This window comes from Austrofundulus limnaeus, unplaced genomic scaffold, assembly GCF_001266775.1.
Source record: "Austrofundulus limnaeus strain Quisiro unplaced genomic scaffold, Austrofundulus_limnaeus-1.0 Scaffold105, whole genome shotgun sequence".
Lineage (NCBI taxonomy): Eukaryota > Metazoa > Chordata > Actinopteri > Cyprinodontiformes > Rivulidae > Austrofundulus > Austrofundulus limnaeus.
This window is the reverse complement of record NW_013952507.1, coordinates 746,681-758,421: the sequence shown is the minus strand read 5'-3', so window position 1 is coordinate 758,421 and position 11,741 is coordinate 746,681. Positions and strand designations below refer to the sequence as shown.

At 42.4% G+C, this 11,741-nt stretch overlaps 1 protein-coding gene across 11 annotated transcripts in view; it reads left to right on the top strand.

Annotated features, from left to right (window-relative positions):
• The window catches only part of kiaa1109 (KIAA1109 ortholog), a gene marked incomplete in the record, with an annotated part of 88,764 nt that overhangs the window by 40,796 nt on the left and 36,227 nt on the right, over positions 1-11,741 (top strand). For 10 of the 11 annotated variants that reach the window (XM_014013742.1, XM_014013751.1, XM_014013750.1 and 7 more), the window contains 8 exon segments: positions 3,218-3,393; positions 5,059-5,234; positions 5,306-5,882; positions 7,386-7,584; positions 8,506-8,769; positions 8,891-8,984; positions 9,956-10,006; positions 11,117-11,323. In XM_014013742.1, the coding sequence (XP_013869196.1) occupies positions 3,218-3,393; positions 5,059-5,234; positions 5,306-5,882; positions 7,386-7,584; positions 8,506-8,769; positions 8,891-8,984; positions 9,956-10,006; positions 11,117-11,323 (1,744 nt within the window). 11 annotated transcript variants of the gene reach the window in all.

Genomic DNA, 11,741 nt, shown 5'->3' with positions numbered 1-11,741 from the left:
GTGTGTGTGTGTGTGTGTGTGTGTGTGTGTGTGTGTGTTGTTTCATAATCAACACATGGGGCAAGCAGAATGCCGAAGGTGATCATTTTTAATCAAATTATAGATCAGGTCTAGACAACCTCAAAACTCCCTCCAATCCCAAAGAACTACAGAGTTTTCTGGGTGTGTGTAACTACTCACGCCAGTTTATAGAAAACTACGCAGATCTGGCAAAACCACTGACTGAACTGCTAAAAAAGGACGTTCCATTTGTCTGGACTGACAGACAGCAGCAGGCAATGGACACCCTCAAAGACAGCCTAAAACCCGCCCCATGTCTGACCTACCCAGACTACAACAAAGACTTCCATTTGGAAGTGGGCTTCTCAGCTCACTGTCTAAGTGCAGGTTTGTACCAAATACACGACAAAGACAAACGTGTGATGGCCTATGCCAGTAAAACAATGGCAGGCCCTGAGCTAAAATACTCAGACTGTGAGAAGGCCCYACTGACCACTGTGTGGGCAGTAAAACACTTCTCTAACTACATAGGCAGACAAAAAAATCATTGTGGAAACACATCAGCCAGTGACTTTCCTAAACAGCCAATGCATCAGAGATGGTGTAGTGACAAACTCACGTGTTGCCACGTGGCTCATGGCACTACAAAGTTTTGACCAAGAAATCCGCTATGGACAAAACAAAAAAATCACATCTGGGAACCGACTTGGCAATCTGCCAAAGCTGTACACAAGACGTACCAGCAACACAGATGCCAGTTGACAAAAAACCCCAAGTAAGTGARGGTCCAAGCATCACTACTTTGATGCTAACATCTGTAAAGACATGACTACAGTGTACGTGGATGGATGCTCATTCCACCACGACAAAATCTGCAAAGCTGGTGTTGGGTTGATCCTACTCCAAGACCAACAACAAGAAACTTTTAGTTTCAAATTAGGCTGTCAGTCCTCTCAGTACGCTGAGATCACTGGTATCCTAGTAACCCTCCAGATCGCGGTTGAATGCTCGATCCAGACCCTAGTCATCTGCACTGACTCAAACTATGCCCRTCTAAGCTTCTCATGTCATCTTGCTCAGTGGAAACTAAATGGTTTCCTCACCAGCAACAAGAAGACAGTTAAGCACAAAGAGCTTTTCATGGCATGTGATCACTTGGTGACCTCACATGACCTACAGATTTACTGGAAGAAAGTTCCAGGATACTCACGAGTCCCAGGTGATGACGAGCACTACAATGACTTTGCAGACTCACTAGCCAAGAGTGGAGCCGTAGATGGCACCCCATGGTCCTTTGACCCCTCCTGGCTAGTCAAAGCTCAAACAACTCGGCCCACGGTCGAGCTGTCAGCTATTACACGTGCACAAGCTGCAGCTAAACCAGCTGAAAACACAGTCTCTGTACGACCTATGCTGACTGACCCCAACATCATACAGCTACAGGAGCTAGATCCTGCTATCAACTCCATAGTACTGTTCTTGGCTGACCCAGACAAAAATACCCCATCAAAAGAAGCACTGGACTCCGATCCAGACTTAAAATCGCTCTATCAGTCACRCAAACAGTTGAAACTAATCAAAGGCATCCTAACTTATACTCACGAGAAGACATCTTCCTGTGTTCATGGTTCCTCATGACCACAGGGGGGTGATGTTAGTTCATGCCCATGACCTTCCGTCCGCAGGACATAAGGGGAATAAGGCCACACTCAAGGCATTGAAACAGATCGCCGACTGGCCCGGGATGAAAAAGGATGTAAAAGATTATGTTGAAGGGTGCCTGGTGTGCGGCCAGTTCCAACCGAGCAGACCACTTCACAGGGCACCACTGCAGAACAGAGGGATTATATTCCTGTGATCGACTGGGTTGGACCTATCACTAAATCTGCTAGAGGAAATAAAAATTTTCTCACTGTGACTTGGACAAAATGGGTCGAATGTCTACCAGCTCCAAACGACACAGCACAAACCACCACTACGTTGTTAATGAACCATGTGTTCTCAAGGTTTGGACTGCCCATTAGGGTAAATTCAGATTGAAGGACACACTTTACAGCTGAAGTGATGCAAGAACTGTGGAAGACGCTAGGCGTTAAAGCCAACTTCCATATTGGCTACCACCCACAGGCATCAGGCCAAGTAGAGAGAGCAAACAGAACTGTGGTAAGTATTTTAAAGAAGTACGTAGCCACAAACCACAAGGACTGGGATGTGAAACTCCCCCTGGTTCTCATGGCCATCAGGGCCACTCCACACAAATTCACAGACATCTCTCCCTTCGAGATGATGACTGGGCGACAGATGACGCTCCCCATACATCTGGGGGAGGCTGTGGCGGAGTGGTTGGGGAGTCGTTCTGGAACTGGAAGGTCGCTGGTTCGATCCCCCGTCCAGCCGTCTCAGTCGTTGTGTCCTTGGGCAAGACACTTCACCCACCTTGCCTACTGATGGTGGTCAGAGGGTCCGGTGGCACCGTTGCATGGCAGCCTCGCTTCTGTCAGTGTGCCCCAGGGCAGCTGTGGCTACAGTGTAGTTTGCCATCATCAGTGTGTGAATGTGAGTGTGAATGGGTGAATGTCTGTTAGTGTAAAGTGCTTTGGGGGTCCGGAGGGACTTGAAAAGCGCTCTATAAGTTCAGTACCATTTACCATTTACCATTTACCATCTTTGTTCCAGCTAAATGTTAGTATTTCTTTGGGATTATGTGTGATAAAGCTCCAAACCTGCAGCTCTGCAGGTTTAGCTGTGAAATAAAAGTTCTTTGTTTTTGAACAGTGTGTTAAACTGTAATTGGAATTACCTCTCACAGCATTCCTCTCTCCATTTGTCTTTTCTCCCTCCCGTCTTTACAGTTACAAACCACCTTGTGTGAAATGGTTTAATTTTCTCTTAATAGCAGAATAATTATTTAAAAATGACTCATTAAGATGAATCTTTTTGCCACTGCTGTGCTGAGCGCCTGTGGGCACGATTATGTGGCTGAGTTTGTGCTCGAGATAATTAACATTTTTATCATCTGCCCACCCAGGTGTGAGGCAGAGACGGTGAGACAAATGAACTGCTGGAGATGAAAACTGTCTTCAAAAAGGACGGATTTCTCTTTTGAAGTCGGCTTAATTTATTTGAGAACTTTCTTCTCCCACCAACTGAAATGGTTAAGTTTCTGCAGCATTTTGTCTCCTAAAGTGTGCGTGTCCCTGCTCTGTCCACCCCTCAGGTGGGATGTGTAACCTGCCCACCATCCCCTCAGCGTCTGACTTCAACACGGTGCTGTCCAGTGATCAGAACACCCTGGATGGGACCCACTCTCAGCACAGCACGAGTCAGGATGACATTGTTGACATCGAGGAGGGAAACCAGTGTCCAGCGGCCGTTCAGCTGGCTGATGCTCAGGTGAGTCCAACACCCACTTCTGTTAGAGGACTTATGCAAAATCCACTTTTTAACCTGTTAAATGCATTTTGTTGTGTACTTATGCTGGGTTCACACCGAACATGTTTTGAACAGCTGGTTTACATGCAAAGTCTTTGGTTGATGCGTGTCTAGGGGTCTTACGGCACGTCTAGCCTGTTTAGCGCGGCATGCAATGAAGGGGTAGGTGTGGTTTGAGCGTTGACGTGCATGTGGCACGTACAAAGCAGCCGACGCTCGAGTTAAAAAATCTTAACTTTTGCGACTCGACGTGCAGCGTCAACCAATCAGAGAGACTCATTTTTCCACATGACTGTTTCCTGAGTGTTGCCCACTAACCTGAAACAGACGGACAGGAGTTCTTTAGCCGAAATGGACCGTCTGTAGTTGGTGTTCTGGCTGGAGCTATCAGCACTGATGCGGGTCAGCAGCTCGTTAAACTGGGGTCGGGACAAAAATAGTTCGGCAGCTCGCAGATCCTGTGGTGAAACTCACCGAACAGACCACCTCTGAATCATCTGGTGAATTGATTATCTGCTGTGTTCAACGTTCACTTGCTCTCAGTAAATAAAGCAAAGCCATTTCCTTTATTTCATCTTTATTTTATCCCCCATAAAGACCGACCGGGAAAAAAAAGCAAGAAGCTCCTCCCATTTAGATGCGCGTCTAGTCTGTGTCCCGGTCTGAACGTAACGCGTCCAACATGAGGCATCAGGCGCGTTTTTGCTGCTCAAAACGCATTTGGTGTGAAAGTAGCATTAGTCTCTAGGAGGCAGAAATGTTGAATTTAGTCTCTCGTGGTGCTGCAGAGATATCTTTATATTCTGTTTGGATCATACTTTTCAGCCTGTTCAGTTTAGCTATGACATTTTCTGAATCTGTTACGTCAAATTATCTGCAATGAAATTGTCAAATAAGTTCTGGACTTAACAACTAAAATTACCAACTACATAACCTTGTCCTAATTCTCCTCTGGTTCTGGGTCAGACTCTGGCTGGATGGACAAGTCTTCTGTTGATCACATCTTTTAGTTTAAGTTGTTAAGAAAACATTTCTGCACTGCTAGAAAATGTTACCCCCTCCCCCTCTCAATCTGGAGTGGACCGGTCTGGAAGCCGGAGGGGGGCGGGGCTTGAAGCATCTTAATGGCACAGTAACAAAACCAGCTGCTTTGAGACACGCAGCAGAAAAGGGGTGAAAGAGAGGCTGGTAAAGTTTAAATAAGGAGGAATTCAGACCAAAGCTTTGTACTTCCATTTTATAAAGACCCCGACTGAAATATTTAAATGTGAAAAGGAAGGCTTTAAAAGCATGATATGTCAACTGTTTTTTACATTTAATTTTCATCAGTAATGAAATATTTACAGCTTGATGAGCAGTTTGAGCATCAGTTTGAAGATTTTTTTGTTTTTGTTTTTTATGTCAACCTAAATGTAAACTAGTCTCATCCTTGCTTTTAAATCTGTAGTGATGGCAAATGAGCAAATTGTTGTTTTTTTAAAATTGTACTACATTTATGTTTCATACCAAGTTTAAGTTACTATTTTTCCCCTTCTCTACCCTTTTATCTAATCATTAAAAGTTCAGTTCGCAAAAGCTCCTGAACCAACCTCTGCTTTATCAAGTGTCCTGTTTTCATGTCTTCAGGTTGTTTTTAAGCCCYTACTGAGCTACACAGGAATCCAGGCCCAGGACACCACTCCACTTAGCTACAAGATGTATTTCGGAGAGCATTTGTCTTTTTCTGGCAATCTGGAGTGTCTCAGAGCAGACATCGTTGACTCCGATACATCCAAAGAGCGCAAAAACAAGCGGTCCAGAAGGTAGGACCACCCTGAAACATAACAATCTTATATATCTAGGTTATAATCTTTGTTCGTCTTTGTTCACACAGACAAGGCATGGTGAACCTTCCTCCACTGGAGTTCAAGCCGGCCCTGCTGATCGAGACGTTCAGCGTGAACGCGGTGGTGATGGAGAAGTCGACCAGCGCCCCGCAGGGTCCCACCGCAGTTCCACTCACCTTCCACGACCTCAACCGTCGTCACTACAACACCTTCCACTGCGACTTCACCACCGCCTGCCAGGCCATCAGCCAGCGTGTGGACATGGCCCTGGTGCGCCTCATCCACCAGTTCAGCACCATGATCGACGACATCAAGGCCACGCAGACCGACATCAAACTGAGCCGCTACACGGCCGGCTCCACCTCCCCGACACCCACCTTCAAGGCCCGGCCGTACCGCCACATCAGGTCCTCGGACTTCAGCCGCAGCTCCAGAGGAAGCTTGAATGGGGCGAATCGCAGCGGGACCCAAACACTGAAGAGCAAAAGGGGCGTGTCAGGAGGCGGGGTTTCAGGAGGAGGTGGTTTGCCTCCTAATGGCCCCCCGTTAAGCATGGACACGCTGGGAAGACGGGAGCCAAGAGGTCGAAGTTCGCTCGGACGTTCAGAACGACGCACCTCTAAGGTAACATTTTTATAGTTATAAGAAAATTATCAAATTGGAAGCCAGAAAAAAAAAACACATAAAACTGATTAAGTTCTCAGTTAAATGTTTATTTTCAGGTTCAAAGACTCCATCTCACTCCGAAGCCTGTCTCTGCTTCAGTCTTAAACAAAATGGTCCTAATTCACATGATCTCATAATATTTATCAAAACCCTGGTCACACCCCCTGTATGGAGAACCAAAACTGACAAAATTAGAAATAAAAGCAGAAATATATAAATAGCCTAAACTACCTAATTAAACTTTAAGCTAAACTAAGGCAGCAGTAGCATGCACAGTCAATCTGCATGGATCCTGTTCCTTCCAGTCTGTTGACCAATAGGAGAGGAGCTGACCCTAGCAGCCCCGCCCACCTTATTTGCATAATGAGGCAAAAATTCATAAGGTAAAGTAAAAACAGGAGACAGAGAAATGTAAAAGCRACATATGGAAATAAAAGAGTTGTGGAAAAAATATTTAAGAGACAGTGCAAGTACAAGTAAAAAAGGAAAACAAAAAAATTATATAATTTTTTTTAAACAATAAAATATGTTTAAAATATATAATTTATTGGACCTAAGCTGGAAAAATGAAWATGAAGGTCAATTAAATTATAAAACATGAGGTAAATTCTCCTTTTTTAATTTAAGTGAGGATTTTTTTTAGTGTTTTTATGTATTTATTGGGCCATTCATATATTTCTGCTTTTATTTCTATTTATGTCAGTTTTGTTCCTCTGTACCCCTATGGTATACTGGAAGTATTCTTACACTGTTGGAGAGAGGCACCCATTAAATAAAAACTTGTTGATTCTTTAACTGTTTAAAGTAAATGACTGCAATCTTAAAAATGTAAGTGTGCATCTAAAATTCTGTATTCTTCATTGTCACTAATAACCCAAAATATTTAACCGTTTTTAATGACACTTGAAGGGGCGTATTATTCAGTGAGGATATTCACATATTAAATATATTAAAGGGTGAATTTGTACTAAAAAATCATTAAGTTTGGATCTATTTATTTATTTGTATAGCTGTGACTTCAGCAAGTCTTAAACTGTTGTGGTTTTCCAGCAGCAGTTCAGTGGGAGAACTATTATAGCATTAGCAGCATAAATTAAATTTAATGAGTAAAAAGTGGCCTGTTTTTTCAAGTCTTTCAGAAGCTGATGTTTTCTCCTCAGCAACCCTAGAGGGAGCCAAGAGATCAGGATAAATTCTCAGAAACAGCWGAAACAATAACTTAAACACAATTTGATCATTTAAGAGACATTTAATACAGACTTTTATTTCTTTCTATAGTTTCTTCCTGTTTACTGAGATTACCCAAATATTCTGTGAGCTGGAGCTGTGGTTCAGCAAACGGCAGGAAGATCAGAGGAATAAGTCGGCCAGGCTGTTTGTTTACCCCTCAACCCTGTGATGCATATTTTGTTTTTTACTCRTGTTTGTTTCATGATGTGAATTCCTGCATCACGTGTTCAGGTGTCGAGGAAGGGCTCCCGTGACGTGGCCGACCACATGGCGATCCAGATGGACGACTCTGACTCCATCACAGTGTCGGAGCAGAGTGAACCGTCAGCAGAATGTTGGCAGAACATGTACAAGCTGCTCAACTTCTACTCCCTCATCTCCGATCCCACTGGCATCTTGGAGAAAGGCTCCCCGGAGAACTGCCTCTCAGGTGGAAATCAGCTTCCAGCACTTAGCCCCAACATTTCCACTCTGCTTTAGTTCTGACTTATATTTTATTCCTCTTCTCTAATCTCCATCTAAACCTATAGTTTTACCTTCTGCACTTTGATGYAACACCTAAAGTCCTCAAACTTTTCYAATCAGACTTAGRYAATACAAACAAAATCATTGTCATARTTTATTAACATCTCAATCAGGGAGGGGCAGCAGTTTTTTGGTGACACTACTGGAGGGACATAGTGCTGCACATTTCCCCAAATGTAATAAAGCTGCCATTTTATAAATGTTTGTGTAAATATATGTTTATTAAAGCAACATATACGTGCAATAACTTAACATATTTCATGCTTATATGCAGAACAGTTRCGTTCTTATTTAATAAATATAAATACAAAAAGTTCAAAGCAAATAAAAAACACTTTAGCGAGATGAAGTGCAACGGTACAAGACGACTTGTGTGCAGACTACTTTCTGGTTCTGGTGAAAAGTTTCAGTTGTTTATATTCTTGTTACTTCAGTAAACTACTCATATTTAGCTTTGTGCAACATGTTGTAGTGACTTATATTAAAATCCTTCATGGCAGACAGCATCTCTAAGCAGACTAAATGCAAAGGTTTGCCTTGAAATTCTGTAAACAGATAGTCTACCCCCCCCCCCCAAAAAAAAAGAAAAAAAAACAAAAACTTATTTATTTATTGTTTTGGAGGCGGGGCTTGTCTGGCCCGCAGGCTGCCAGTTGCCCGTTTGTAAAACTCAAACGGAGTTGAAAGCCAAGGAGGAAAAAAGTGTTTAGAAGCAGATTTGAAAACAGGAAGTGAGTCGGCCTGTCTGTAAGAAATGTGTGAACAGGATTTAGAAGCTGGTGTTTGTGGGTAACCCTGGTTTCCCTCCTGCCATGTTTGCCTGCAGAAGGTGGTCACCGTCCCTCCGAGCCGCTCTGTAAAGTGATCTTTGAGAACGAGCAGAGTGAACCCGCCACGCCCAACAAGCCGCTGGGAGCGGGCGGGAGGCGCCGCAGCCTGGTGAGCGCCGAGCCGCAGCACGTCACGCTCATCGTGTTCGGCATCGGCATGGTGAACCGCACACACCTGGAGGCCGACATCGGCGGGCTGACCATGGAGGCGGAGCTGAAGAAGATCCACGGGAGCTTCACTCTGAAGGAGAAGATGAAAGGTGAGAGCTCCACTCTGAAGGTTTTCCTTTTACTGATTTGTTCATTCGCTGCGTTCAACACGTGTTTTTGATGCATCGCTGCAGGGTGGACGTTTTACTAATTAATGTTTGTGATCTGCAGATATCCTTCATCAGAAAATGACAGAGACGTGTGCATCAGCTCACATCGGAGGGGTAAACATTGTTCTGCTGGAGGGCATAACTCCTGACATTCAGTACGTTAAAGTCTTCTTCAATTCTAGTGACTCTTTTCTAAATAGAAGTTAAAACTCCTGATTAATTAGTTTCTCTTTACTGTTGGTTTGCTGTCAGCTCAGCTGAGGTACAACTCCAGCATTTTAGTGCTATTAAAATATTAAAGTGCCTGTGACATGCATATTCTTCAAATACAAAAAGTCAAAGAAAGCATCTTTATATTTAAGAAAGTTGGAATAATACACACGATTTAACCCATTTTGTCCCATAACCGGCGAATTTCTTTTGAACTTTGCTCAGCCAAAGTGAAACAGGAAGTGACATCAAAGGGGRACGCTATAACAAAGAAAACTCTCTGGTCTTTGTTTATTGAAACAATATTATTTGAACTCTGACTCTTCTTCATCTCTGATAGAGACTCAAAATAATCTTAAGAAACATCAGGTTCTTCTCTACAGTCTGGGTTGTTTGCTGTTGAAACAACGCTCTGTTTACATGCTGATATTCCCCTTTGACATCACTTCCTGTTACTTCACAGGCAAATATCTCAACAACTGTTCATCTCAGCGACATGAAATTTGTTTTGCAATATTTTATGAATGTCCTCTTTCTAAAAACGCATTCATATGTATCACAAAAATTTGACGTCACAGGCACTTTAAGTTGGTCATAATCTAAATAAAACTAGATTTCCTGCTAGATTTGTAAATGTTTCACTTGTCTACACGTTTAAAGCTCATTTAATAAGTTTTATGTTCAAGATTCTTTTAAGTTTTACTCAAAGCCAGTGTAGTTATTTGATTTGTTTGCACTGCCACAAGGAGGGGTGATCATAAATCATAAGAAGACATTTTTCAGCATATCTAATGTTTCCTTTCTTTGGTTTTACTGATGTGAAGAATTGCTTAGAAACAAACAAGGTGTCTAACTGGTGGATAAATTGTTTTTGTTTTCTTCCTTTGTTCTGCTTCCCTTCCACTTAATTGCATAGACTGGAGGATTTTCCAACATCTCCAACCAGCACTGCTAAACAAGAGTTTCTGTATGTTGTTGTTGCCTTTTAAGGGCTTATTGAATCAAAAACACAACTGTCCTGTGTGCGTCCTTCATTCATTCCAATCACCACTCAAAGTTTCCCTGTTTGTTACAGAAAAGCTGATCTTTTTATTATTTATATGTGGATTGTTTTTAAGGGAGGAGGAGGCATCATTTCTCTCTTAAAAACACAAGAAAACAGCCAGACCTGTTTCAAGCTTTTATTAAACTTTCTGCATCTCGTGATTTTATGTCGTGCGACAAAAAGATCAATGTTTTTGAGGAGTTAGAGCAACCACAGAAATCCTTTATATTAAAATGTATTACTTTAGTAATAGCTTTTTATCTTAAAGTGCATGTGACATGCCTATCCTTCAAATACAAAAAGTCAAAGTAAGCATCTTTATTCTTAAGAAAATTGGCAGAGTTCACATGATTTTACCCATTTTGTCACATAACTGACTTATTATCCTTTAAATTTGGCAAAGCCAAAGTGAAACAGGAAGTGACCTCAAAGGGGAATTTATTAATAAAATAAACTCACCTTTAAAACATTATTCAAACTTTTAACTCTTCTTTGTCTCTCTTTGATAGTGACTAAAATAATCTAAAGAAACATCAGATTATTCTCTACAGTCTGTGTTGTTAGTTGTTGTAACAACGCTCTGTTTACATTCTGACATTCCTCTTTGACATCACTTCCTGTTTCTTCACATGCAAATATCTCAACAACCGTTCATCTCAGCGACGTGAAATTTGTTTTACAAAATGTTATCAATGTTATCTTTCCAAAAATGCATTCATGTTTATTACAAACATTTGATATCACAGGCACTTTAACGTATTTGGGAGTATGTCCGTTCTCGGTGTTATCAACCTGTTTAACCTTTCAGCTGCTGTTGTCTTTGAACAGCATCTGGTTTTATATCTAACCATTATCATACATGTCATGGTTATATTTTCTCATTCTAGTCTATTTCCCTGCAAAACTGAATTCATATTGAATCTGCATKAAAGTCCACAGTTCCTCAGTCATGTCACCTTCATTCACACGTCATCATCTCTGGACTAAGATCCTCGGTCTCGTTTGCTCACTCCGGTTCGCCCTGTGTTTCAGGACGGTTGTGAAATGCACCATCGCCAAGTCTCAGGCCCTCTACAGCGCCCAGAGGGGCCTGAAGACCAACAACGCTGCCGTCTTTAAAGTGGGCTCCATCATGATCAACATCCCCCAGCACCCGGCCACTCTGCACAGCATGATGGTGCGCAGCTCCCATCAGCTCTCCAAACAAATCTCCGACCTCATCCGCCAGCCCTCAAACGTGTAGGTTTCACTTTTTCATCCCACGAAGAGCTTTAATAAGTCTCACATCTAAGTGCCAAAGTTATGCATCGTGTTCACTTTGTCGCCTGCTTTCAAAGCCTTCACGCCGTCTGTTTCCATGGTAGCMTTCAGAATTATGGTAATGCATTTACAGAGCTATAGATGCGCTTCGGGTATTAAACAACTTGTCTGTCATTTATTATTCACTGAAATGCAAACAAGTTCCTGCAAAGTGCTGCATTATAACACATGAGCTCGATCTAAATGAGAACAGTGTTTTCTTATGTTTCTTGTTACAAAAACACAATTTTACTTCAGTTTCAAGACTGACGAGGCGTTTGATTCTACAACTCCAAAATTAAAACAGAACGAGATGGTTTATAGAGAGCTCACAAACCCATTGATTCACAGTGGAACA